The sequence below is a fragment of the Sarcophilus harrisii genome, chromosome 3 (assembly GCF_902635505.1).
Source record: "Sarcophilus harrisii chromosome 3, mSarHar1.11, whole genome shotgun sequence".
NCBI lineage: Eukaryota > Metazoa > Chordata > Mammalia > Dasyuromorphia > Dasyuridae > Sarcophilus > Sarcophilus harrisii.
This window is the reverse complement of record NC_045428.1, coordinates 67,756,482-67,769,826: the sequence shown is the minus strand read 5'-3', so window position 1 is coordinate 67,769,826 and position 13,345 is coordinate 67,756,482. Positions and strand designations below refer to the sequence as shown.

Genomic DNA, 13,345 nt, shown 5'->3' with positions numbered 1-13,345 from the left:
GAAGAAGAAGAGGAAGAAAAAGGGGAAAGAGAAGGGGAAGAAGAAGGAGAAGGGCAAGAAGAAGAAGGGTAAGATAAAGGGGAAGGGGAACGAGAAGAAGGGAAAGGGGAAGGACAAGGGGAAGGGGAAGAACAAGGAGAAGGGGAAAGGGAAAAGAAACAGGAAGGGGAAGGGGAAGGAAAGAAATTAAACCCATACTTACTCCTGAACAATGTCTACTTTTATATATTTTACTCTCCTCAGGCAGAGATAATACGGATCTCATAGCTTCAGTCTCTGCATAATCCACAGGCCGGAGACCAAATATGTTTCTGGAAAAATAAGCACAGATGGGTTTAAGTAAATAAAATATGTGACTTGGTTCTTAATAAAATGGGCACAGTTAGTGGAGTTGTTTTCAATCTCCTTACTAATATGCGGTTTTAACTAAAATATACAAGTCAGAATTTCACACAAGGCAGATGGATCCAGTAGTACTAGCTGCCATATTTGACAATGAAATTTAGGCAGTACGCCAAATCCAAAGGCTGTGTTCCTGCTCTCAATGTACTGCTCTGCTTGCATGTGGATCTCTTTTTATGAATCTGTGTTTTTCAGCCACGAAAAAAAATATGGCTTGCTAATCATTAATCATAATCATGGGGGTATTAGGCAGGGGGAGGAAGTTTTAATTGCAGATAGAAACCATTCCATGTATGACAGGTTTTATACAAACAAATACACAAATGAGATAAATTCACAAGCCAGGCATTTAAATCTATCAGATGCACAATTGTTCTACGTTACAGAAAAATAACCAAATAAAATAGTGATTGGACACCTTCCTAAACGAATTTAGTGGATTAATTTAGCTTAAATCTCTTAATTTGCTTAAGTGTGTGCTAATTGATAAGGTGAATACAAAGATGGGCAAAAACAGTTGGTATCATGGAAATTTTAAATTTTAAAGGAGGGATCTGGTAGATCTGGTATGCAAATGAATATATACATGATGCAGACAGAGTAGACAGAAGACAACCTTAGAAGGAGAGAAAAAAAGGAAAGGCTTCCTACAGAAGATGATTTTTGAGGTGTGTCTTAAAGGAGACCAGAAATTCTCCATATGGAGGTAAGATGGTATAGCATAGTAGTTATGGAGAACAGGCAGGGCAAAGGCGGAGAGTTGGGAGAATGAGTACTACGTATACTAAGCATACTGGCTTACATACAGGTTGTCTTGTCACAATAATAAGCCACAAAGTCCACTCCTCTCCTATGAAGCAATTTAGAAGCTGTGTCCCAAAAGTTTTAGTGTCCCTTTAACATTATTTGTGTTTTAATTGTGAGCTTAAACTTTGTAGGTATTTAGTCTCTTATATGTAACTATTTTATGTACACATGATATATATATGTATATATATATATTTATTTATATGTATATTTATATATATACACATACACACATATATATGTGACTCTGAACAAGTCACTTAACCCTATTTGGCTCAGTCTTGTCCTAAGGCAAATGAGCAGGAGAAAGAAATGGCAAATCTCTGTAACTTTGCTGAGAAAATCCCATATATGGTCATGAAATACAGACCGAGACTGAAGAAAATAGATGTGAAAAGTTCCAGTTACTCCAGTTTATTAGCCATACTTGAGAAGGTAAATTTTATGTGCATATGTAAAGTAGTGCTGCATGTATGATATGGCTCAAGCTCACAATTAATATTTTGCCACCATAATTAATGAAGAAATAAAAGAAAATACATGATAACAGTATGACGCTCAGAGGAGAATTTCTTCCAATAAGGGGGAAACACTCGTAGTAATACAAGCATCCAATAACTCAAAGTATCATTTGAATTCCCATGATTGGTTCTGCTAGTCCATGAGTCAAAAATGGCCCCAACTCAGAAGATATTTAAGCTTGTAGAACCTGAGAATAAAAGGAAGAGCAGGCTTCCAAGTTCTATTTAGTATCCTTAGCATTCAAAGCTCGTATGGAATCCAGACTCATGGATCTTTTCTCTTGGATTTCCCATGACTGTTGGCCATTGGCACTCAATTCGCTATACTGTTGACTAGGCTCTCTCTATTACTAATGAACTGGGAGATGGCACAGTACAAATGCATCAGATTAAAAAGTAATTGGTTAAACCTCAGGCTGGCATCATGGGAGAGCTACCCTATTAAACATTGTCATGAGGCTCCTACTTTGTCATGCACCATCAAGAAAAGAATTTGGCATCTAAGGACAAGCATCTTTAAATCAAGATGCTGCCAAAAAAAAAAAAAAAAAAAAAAATCCTTCAATTCAATTTAGCCAGAAAAGAAAAATGTCATTTATTACATTGCATTACTGGTTAAGTCATGAAATGCTCCAACTTCAAAGGATCAGTGATCTCATGTCTCACAGTACTACTACCTTCAACAGTGAAAAACAAAACTCCATCATGTTTTCTTATTCCTGTTCTTTGGTAAATCCTCCAAAAAGAGGTCATCCAACATCCTGGAGACCTTCTCCATAGTTCCAGTTTAAGAGACAGAAAAATAATTGATTACTAGAGTGGGAGTCACTGCAGCAAAAGCTGTTTATAAATCCAAGGATTCATCAGAGCCAAAGTCAAATTTACTATGAAAGTAAGAGAAAGGTTACAAATGAAAAGGCAATGAGAAGGATGACTCCAACTGATGGTGAAGGCAAGTTTTATATCTCCAGTGTCTAGCACAGTGCCTTTGCATATATGTATGCTTATGCATCTATAATTTAGACCTGTGAATTTAACTGTGAAGGAGATTACTGGTGAGAATAATAGCTGTTCTGCACCACAGGGTCTTTCCTTGAACAGAACACTTTCTAAGAAGTCACCGCCTTCGAGGTGACACCACAATGTTATTTTGGCTTAATGCTCATAAAATACATTGTTATGTATCATTAGCCTGTGGTGGTATCTCATCCTAAGTGATCCTGTGTCTGGGACTAGTTCTATGCTTAATATGGTGGTTATTCACCTTTTTTTCTGTGTCATGGACATCTTTTGGCTGGCAAAATTCATGTAGGCCCTTGTCATAATGGTTTTAAATACATAAAATAATATATATCTAATTACAATACATATCTAATTACAAAAGAAATCAATCATTGAAATATAATTATTAATGGATTCTTATTTTGACTTCCTTATATTTTGGGGAAATGTTTAGAATAGATGTTCTCTAAGTGTCATCTTAAACTGTTAACACATGACTAGTCCAAACTCTTTTTCTGATTTTTTTTTTCCCTTTCAATCCAGACTAGTGATTGACCTGCTGCAACAAGCAGTCCCCTTCAGGAAATTACATCTATCAAGGCCAACCTTCATCTCTTCTGGTCCTCGGCAGTATGTCAGTGGTTTGGATGACAACTATTTGTGAGGGGGGAGGGTGAACCCTGATTTTCCTATATCTTCCTCTTTAGCATCTGAGATCTCCTAAATTTCCAGTCCCAAACTCAAATGAACCAAAACCCGCCTCAAATCATCTTCGCAATTATTTTTTCTTTCTATAAACTAAAAATGGTTTGTTTGGACACCTACAAAAACCAGCACAACTGACTTGTGTAACCTAAACAAGTCAGAAGTTTGGAATAAAAATTAGATTCCACTGCTCACACTTCACAAATGACATTACTGGATATAAGAGCAACAAGATGATGACATCCAGGTAATTCTGGCCAACTCACCCTTCAGAACTCCCCGTGAACCGTAACCTAGGCTGCTGAAACCTGCCTCTCACCCTAGCACAAGGCTCTGGGTTGGCACAGGGGCAGGACTCTCAGAAGGCACCAAGACTTTGTTTTACTTAGTGCTTTTTGCTACTTATGCAAACAATGACCTGAGCAGGCTTCTGAGAAGCATTCACTCATCCCTTTCCACACCTTTTTGTCAGATTTTTTTCTCTATGCTTTTTCATAAACACTTACTACAAGTAATAATTTGCATTCATGGATCACTTCATAAGAGGGTCACAAAATGTTTTTATCCCAAACACCCTTCAGATGTAGATAGTACTGATATTATTCCCATTTTACAGATGAAGAAATGGAGGTTTGGATAGACTCTAAAACTTAAACCATGGGTCACATAGCTATGAAGTGTATCACAACCAGGATTCAAACTCAGGTCTACATGTCTCATGATCTTCCTACTAAACTACATAGAAGGGAAGAAGGGGAAAATAATTTATTAAATGCATTTTTATTTATTTTCAATTAATATTAAAAATTAAATACCTCCTGAGACCAAGCACTAAGCTTTATAAGTTATCTCATTCAGTAATCTCTACTTACAAACCCCATTTTACAGTTGAAGAAACTGAGGGAGACATTACTTACATGATTTGCCCCAGAGTCACATAGACTTGACTGGAACTCAAGATACTTTCTTGACTCCAGGCCCAGGCCTCTATCCATTGGTCAACAATGGCCAGTTGTGAGCATCAGACTTAAAGGCTTATTTCGGTGGAGGGGACAGTATTTGACTAGTTGGGAGGATGGCACATGCCTTGAGGAAGAAATAACAAGCTTTGTGGGGACAACAAATGGATTAGCTTAGCAAGCAGGGTTGGTCTGTGTAGGCTGGTAATGAGAAATCATGCTGTTGAGATAGCAAGAGCAGATGGCCTGGAATCTAAGCAACAGTTTAGATACTGTAGGCTTGTGTGTAAGGGGGCGGGGTGGGGATGATATACTACAAATAAGCAGTCGTGTTTTTTTGTTTTTGAGTGGGATTACTTGAATTGTGAATAGGAGGAATGGATCTTGGGAGTAATTGGGGCTTGGCAGATCAGTCAGTGCCATAACCTAGGCTTTCAGAAGGGCCTGAGAAAAAACAGTGGAAATCAAGAGTGTAAAAAAGGGGTGGCTACTTAGTGCATGGTCTTTGATGTGAGGCAGGGGTTCTGAAATAATTTTGAAGTGGTGGAGCCCTATGTCAGTCTGGCCAAGTCGATACATCTCTCTTTAGACTGTTCCATTACCTCCATTTATAATTAAAGGAAATTTTAAAATCCAATTAGAAGTAAGGGAAAATCAAGACAAGTTCTTGTCCATTCAAGTTCACAAAGCCTATACAGACTGACATTATAGATTTAGAACTAATGGGGAACTCAAAGGCTGTCTAGACCAACCCCATCCCCATTTAACCAGATGAGGAAGACAAGACCCAGAGTGGTTAAGTCAAGATTCACATGAGCAGCATCACTGCCTTGGACACTGACAAGATCAATAAACTAAGTGAAATACAATTAATATGATAATATGTCTTGCATGACTGCACATGTATAACCTTTAAAAATTGTTTTCCTTCTCAATGACAGGGGAGGGTAGAAGAGAATTTGGAACTCAAAATTGTAAAAAAAAAAAAAAAAAAAAAACATTAAAATGTTTTTATGTGTAAGAAAAAAATTACATATATATATATATACATACATACATATATAAAAATTAAGTGAAATAAAACATCTCAAAAATACTCTTTTCTTATGGAATTCTAGATTTAGAGATACAAGAGACTTTAGGCATGTGGATGATACAATGGATCAAGTGCTAAGCTTGTAGTCAGGAAAAGATTTAAGTTCAAATTTGATCTCAGACATTTGCCAGCCAAATAATCCTGGATAAATCTTATCTCAGTTTCTTCAACTGTAAAATGGGAATAATAGTGCCCACATTTCAGAGTTGTAGTGAGTAACAAATGAGATACCATTTGTAACATGAGCCTGGCACTCAATAGGTACAAATAATGGCTTGCTTTATTTCTTTCCTTTATAAGAGGTCCAGTTCCAATGATCTTGTGATGAAAAGAGCCATCTACACCCAGAGAGGACTGTGGGAACTGAGTGTGGACCACAACACAGCATTCTCACTCTTTTTGCTGTTGTTTGTTTGCATTTTGTTTTCTTATTCATTTTCTCTCCTTTTTGATCTGATTTTTTTTGTGTGTGCAGCAAGATAATTGTACAAATATGTTTACATACATTGGATTTAACATGTATTTTATCATGTATAACATATTGCTTGCCATCTTGGGGAGGGGGTGGAAAGGAGGGGAAAATTTGGAACACAAGGCTTTGTAAGGATCAATGAAAGATTATCTATGCATATGTTTTGAAAACAAAAGGCTTTAATAATAATGTAAAAGACCAAATTAAAAAAAAAATAAAATAAAAAAGTTCCACTTGGTTCAAAGACCTCATTTTACAGATGAAAGAATCAAGCCCAAAATGATTAAGTGATTAAATGCCCACGATCACACAGGTGACCAAATCTCAAGATTTTCTGAATTTTTTTTTAATACCAAATTTAGATGTAGAAACTATTTAATATTCACATCCAGCAATGGATTTTACATGTCACATTCTGAAGACCTTATATCTACTAATGCACTTTAAAGAGAAATCCTCTACACTATTCAAAAGATTTCATTTGGATTACATAAGACTCAGATTTTAAAAGCCACGTTAGAAAGAATAGTGTCTGTCAGGATTTGAAATTTTACTCTTAAGTTACTGGGGAAAACTGGCTTGCATTCTTTATGGCTATGGCTTGGTGGTATATTTTTATAAAAATGCTCCCTTAAGTCACCTCTTCGATTTCTCCCTTCCCATCTTTTAACACCCCTGACATCCTGCCATCCCAAATGATCATTAATAACCTAGCTGGAATAAAAGCTTGCTTCACAAACCTCAAGGCAGAAAAAACTTAGAGGTCACCCAGTAGAAGCCTAGAATTTTACAGATGAGGAAACTGAAATCCCAGGAAGGATAGTGACTGTGCCCAAGGACATGGAGTCAATTTAAGACCAAACATGGATTCTAACCCAATACCTTCAATGCTCATTCTGCTGTACTTCTGTATTCTATCTGGCTACTAGACAAATTATCTAGTAAATTTTCCTTCTATTTGTTTAGTGAGGTTTCTTAAATGAAAATAATTTTTTAAAACCCAACCCTTGAAGAGTTACTATTCTTACCTTTTCAGAAATTCTCATTAGTCAAGCCTTTAGAGGTAGAAATTCTGGCCAATATGCATTTATGAAGAAATGTAACTTTTGTTAATTGTGGAAGGAAAGTGTCTTATAACTACAATCAAAGAAGCACCTTTTCAACACTTTATTATTTGTTTGTTTCAAGTATTTATCATTAATAATAAGATTGGGCTTCGGAAGATCACAGAACTCTCAGGGAAAAGGCTATAACTATTGGATGAGAAGTATAACTTCAAATCAATATCACAAGGTTAACAATCCCAGCTCTAATACTTAGGAGCTCTATGATACTGAACAATTCACAAAATCTCTCTAGATTTGTTTTCCTATCTGTAACCTGAGGTCAGACCAGATGAACTATTAGGTCACTGTGGCTCTAAACATTATTATTATCATCAAACAGTCACTGCCCATATGGATTCCTGTCTTGTGAACATGAGAAAGTATCCTGCAGAAAGCAAGACAGAGAGAAACTCAGCTTCTTTAATACTAGAAGGTGCTATATGTCTTTGGTGAGTTAGGGGGGTGTCTGCCCCCAGCATGTGAAGTCCTTTCCTAGTAGGACAGGCAGAAGAGAATAGCTGTTCGAACAACTGCGAAGGCACCTAAAGCAGGAGCTTCGGAGCATTAGAGCTTGGTCAGACCCAGAAAATGGCAAAGTCCTCCTGAGCAGTCCCCAGTCCTCTCGACTTCTGTCTTGGACTTCAACGCCTCTAGAGTGACTGACAACTCTATGCAACTCACTCAAATCCAATCGACACATAAGTCATCACCCCATGTTATCATTGGTCTCTTCACAAAGGAAGAACAAACAACAATAAAGACAGAAGTATCAAACAGTTCAAACAGAATGACCGCATAGCAACTAATGATGTCATAATGGTACACAAATGGTACACAAAGAAATCTAGCATCTTTTTCCCACATGGACACCTTTTTAGTTTCTGCTATAAATGCTTGTGTACACAGTATGACTTAAAACTTTTTTGTTGCTTGAAAGTGTCCAGAGTCTTTTTTATCATTAAAGGAAATGGTTCAAGAGCTATGACAATGGAAATAATGCTACAATAAGATGCATTTCTGCTTGCCTGGGTGCTATGTCCTAAGAATTCCTGGGACTTTCCATCTGACCCGCAGCCAACTCCTAACCTGCAGCCAACTCCTGATTTCTGTGTGAGGCTTTCTTCTGTTGGAACCCTAGCTCTTGGAGAGCTCAAAGTCTGCTTTATTTCAGTTCCACATGTTGCCCTCCTCCTCTCCCCCCCCCCCCCAGATAATCTGATAACCTGAAATCTTCTCACCAAGCAGATGACTCAGATACTCAACACCTTCTCAACTCCCTTAGTTGTCTCTCCATTCTGACTGAAGGATGGAGAATTGAAACCCTCCCTTGGAACTTTGCAGATATCTCTCCATTTTCTACCAGTATCTCTGCTTGGTTTCTATTCCAGAGAATAGTATGTCCCCGTCCTAGGTACATCCCTTCCCCATACCCCACACTTTTCAGCTTCCTCATTGACTGTAAACTCCTTGAGGGCAGGGAGTTTTGTCTTTTCTTTATTGATCCCCAGCCTTTGGCACAATGCTCAGTATGTAGTATGTATTTAATAAAAATCTACTAAATTAAACTGATTTGAAATATTTATAATCCCGAAGTTCAATGTGGTACTTTTAACACAGTAAGTACTTAGAAGTTTTTCCACTCATTCACCAATTAATAGGAATTCAACAGGTTTAGGTTGAAATAGATAATTGATTTGTTTACAATTAACTCAGACAGTTGGCTAAAACATGGTGGGCTGAAGGAGAAAGAATAGAGAAAGGCCTGTTAAGAAAGGGTCCTTAGAATTCAATTTGAGAAATTGCTAACACATTCTCAGGAATCATTTGTTTTAAAGTCTCTACTGCCCTTGACAAAATCATTATAATTATGCCATATCCTCTGTGCTAATTCTTTTCTTTTTATTCATTTAAAACTAAAATAAAAATGACCCTCCCCCCCAAAAAAGAACATTTCCATGTAAACAGATATAACACAGCATAGAATTCAATATAAAAATCATGAATTTCCATTTTTTTGAAAATATAATAAATGCTATATATCATTTTTACAATTACCCTGCTTTTCTATGCTTCCTTCTAATCTTTCTTTTGTTCTTTGCAATGCACTTTTTCCCCCTCCCTCCCTCTTTAGCTTACCCTAGAGAAGGTTAAAGATTAAACATATACTTATATGTTCATATATTTATATGTATGTATGTATACAGATATAGATATAAACATATAGCCATACTATACATGCTTTTATCTTCTCTTCCTTCCTCTCCAGCCCACTCTAGAGAAGGCTACAAATAAACACACTCACTTATATATCTATATATTTACGTGTGTGTGTGTGTAGACATAGATACAGGTGTAGATATAGACATAAAGCCACACTAAACATATTTCTAGTTACCATTTCTCCAGGTGGACAGCAGCTTCCTTCATAGGTCCTTTGTAGTTGGTTTGAATATTTATGACACTCAGGATGAATCAGTCACTCAAAGTGGTTCTTAGGAGAATATTTCTGTTATTATCACTCCACATCCTCTTGGTACTGCTCATTTTACTTTTCATTATACCTCTCACTTAATTCTACTAGTAAAATATGTGCCCCAAAGGGGTTGAAAATTTTAATGAGTCAGCACTCTGCTTTTGTGACTTAATCACACAGCACCATCACATCCAACAGACAGAATTTATGAGGTGGGAAGAGGCTCCTCCACAAACTGAGTAAGACTGAAAGAATTCAGGGATGAAGGGAACCGTGAAAATCAAAAAGAGTTATCTACAGAAGACAACAGATAATCTAGAGTCATGAGGCTTAATGGCCATGTGGTGACCGTTAGAATATTCTGAGAAACAGATTACCTCTTAAAGAAAAAAATGCTACTTTCCATTGTTCCCCTTAGAAACAACCAAGTTTTTCATGAGAAAAATAATTTCCCATAGATCCTCAGGGTAACAAAAATTCAGAGTCTTTTGCCATATTGTCAAGTGTTTAAGAAGCAAGGCAGTTACAGGTCATCATGGATAGAGCATTACAACTAAAATCAAGAAGACCCGAGTTCATATTCTGCTTAAGACACTTACTAGCGGTGTGACCCTGAAGAAGTAGCAAAAATCTCTCTGAGTCTCAGTTTTCTTATGTGTAAAATGAGAATAATGATAACATCAATTTCACAAGAGTATTGTTCAAATGAGATGATATTTCTAATAAGCCTTGCAAACTTTAAGATACTATCTAAACACTGGCTATTACAATTAGAATCCTGGTTCAAGTTTCTACTGGGCTTATATCCCAAAGAGATCTTAAAGGAGAGAAAGGGGCCCACATGTGCGAAAATGTTTGTGGCAGTCCTCTTTGTAGTAACAAGGATCTGGAAACTGAGGGGATGCCCATCAGTTGGAGAATGGTGGAATAAATTGTGGTATATGAATGTTATGGAATATTATTGTTCTGTAATAAACGACCAGCAGGATGATTTCAGAGAGACCTGGAGAGACTTACATGAATTGATGCCTAGTGAAATGAGCAGGACCAGGAGATCATTGAACACTTCAACAACAATACTATATGAGGATCAATTCTAATGGAAGTAGCTCTCTTCAACAATGAGAGGATCCAAATCAGTTCCAATTAACTTGTGATGGAGAGAGCCATCTACACCCAGAAAGAGAACTGTGGGAACAACATAGCTTTTTCACTCTATTTGTTGTTGTTCACTTGCATTTTGTTTTTTTTTTTTTACTCATTTTTTTTTTTCCTTTTTGATCCGATTTTGCTTGTATAGGAAGATAACTGTATAAATATGTATACATATATTGGATGTAACATATATTTTAACAGGTTTAACATATATTGGTTGCTTGCCATCTAAGAGAGGAGTGGGGTAAAAGGAGGGGAAAATTTGGAACACAAGGTTTTGCAAAGGTCAATGATGAAAAATTATCCATGCATATGTTTTGAAAATAAAAAACTTAAAAAAAAAAAAAAAAAGAATCCTGGTTCAACAGGGGAATATTAAGGAAATAAATATGTCACAGTATAATCTAGGTGGTACAGTAGATAGAGAGGCAGTGGATAGAGTCAGGAAGATACAAATTCAAATCCAGCCTCAGATATTTTACAAATTGTATAACCTTGGACAAGCCATTCAAATTTCTATTTGCCTCAGTTTTCTCATCTGTAAACTGAGGATAATAAAAGCTGTCATAGGGACTCATAAGATAATTGTAAAGTGCTTAGCACAGTGCCTGGAACAGAGTAGGTGCTAGATAAATGTTAATTCATTCTAATTATCATCATCACCACCATCACTATTATTATTAGCAAAATCTTTTTTTTTTATTAAAGTATTTTACTTTAGCCTTTTATTTGCATGTTTAAAAATTACTTTTCTAAAATGGCATTGCACCCAGGACTATTCCATATGTTGTCATTCTTACATTTAAATTATATAAGTTTGTTCCAAACTTCTAAATGTGGCATTAATTAAAATATTAGTAATTATTTATAGGAAGGCAGTATGTATGTCTTCTGAATGCTTTAAAAAACAATGACATTATTTCCATTTCCGAGGGGGAAAAACCCTCTCCCTACCCTGCCACTACAACTCAGATAATCATGTAGACATAATACAATAATAAATGTAGCTATTCTATCATTTGCCTACAGCAAAAACAACAACAGAGAAAGAATTGTATAAGCAGAGTAAAGTATCCCACTTCAACCTAAATGAAGGGAGAAGAAAAAACGTAAGGATAGAAATTAGATAACATAGACAATATATATTCATATCTTAATAAAAAAAATTCAAGACTATTTCACAGAACAGGAGGTTAATAAGCCAAATAATTCAATTATCTCATTTCAATTATTCTTCAGAGACATAAGGAGGCAACAGAGGGAGAAATGAATATGCATATTGATCACAATAGTTTAAATTAAAACATTAAAAGATCAAAATTTTTCATAACTAACATTAACATAAGACTTTATGCTTTACAGTATTTTTTTCCCTTAAATATATATTATTTCATCTTACCTTCATGATGACCCTGGGAGGGTAAGTGCTAATACTGGCCCCATTTTACAGATGCAGAAACTGAGGCAATTTTTTTTTAACCCAGGGTCACACTGCTACCAAGTTTCAAGAGGTATATGTGAACTCATGTTTTTCTAACAAGGTTCAGCATTCCATCCTAATTAGGATGACCAATCTCATTTCCAGAATATTGCTGATAAAATACTCCTCTTTCCTTCCAGTAGAAATATGATGGTCTTTGGATACAGAATGCTAGGTCCAGTGCTAGACACAATCTCTGGGTAGATTTATTTAAATTCTTTACTGGAGAGGAGAATTAGGGGCAAGATATGTATTTGGAAAAAATGGCTGTTATAAAAAAATGAAAAGATAGGCTATATATATATATATATATATATATATATATATATATATATCTGTATATGTGTGTTAAGATAGATACAGATATAGAAAAATATATATGCATATATATTTTAAAGAGTAATAATAGAAGAAAACAACCCAGGTGTTAGACTGGTATAAAAACAATCAACAAACACATATATAAGCACTTAATATGTTCCAGACATTATGTTAAATCTTGGGAATAAAATGAAAAAGTCAACAGTCCTTTCCCTGGAGGAGCTTACATTCTGATGGGAGTGTAAACAAGTATAAATAGATATATTTAAGATGCATACAGTAGACAATCAAAACTCTTTTACAAACTGCAATCCAATGGATTAAATTAAAATGACAAATTTATGGAAAGATATGGACAAGAACTACACAGGATTAAAAAGAATTGGACAGAACCACTAAAATGTATTTAAAAAAAAAAACAAAAAAAACAAATCTTCATTCTTCCACAACTTCTAGGCTTCCAATGGTTTCTACTTCAGGTCTATGATTGCTTACACCCCTTGAGAGGCTACTGTTTGTGAAACATTTAACTTTATCAAAGAGACTAAACATCAAGGCATGTTATGGGATTTGATCATTTCTTTGGACAAAGAAAAAGTCTTTTCTTAAAATTTAGTCTTGTGAGTCCTTTCAGAGTCATACCAATGTCAAGTAATTAATTCTGTATCTTTTAAACCAGCTTTTCATTCCAAAAGGTATGGATGTTTTGTAACATGGGATAGGGGAATAGCAAGTTTTATTTATCTACTCTATTGAGAGGGAAATAAGGGACCAAGGAAGAACTAGCAAGTGAAATCATTTGCTTATGGAAGAAAAAGGAGCCGGGGTAAAAGAATCATTTGGGGC

General features: G+C 35.8%; 1 protein-coding gene across 3 annotated transcripts in view; it reads right to left on the bottom strand.

Moving 5' to 3' along the window:
* BARD1 (BRCA1 associated RING domain 1) overlaps positions 1 to 13,345 on the bottom strand; it is a 126,038-nt gene that overhangs the window by 35,541 nt on the left and 77,152 nt on the right. For all 3 annotated transcript variants that reach the window (XM_031958099.1, XM_031958098.1, XM_031958101.1), the window contains exon 7: positions 203 to 311. In XM_031958099.1, the coding sequence (XP_031813959.1) occupies positions 203 to 311 (109 nt within the window). The remainder of the gene's footprint in view (positions 1 to 202; positions 312 to 13,345) is intronic.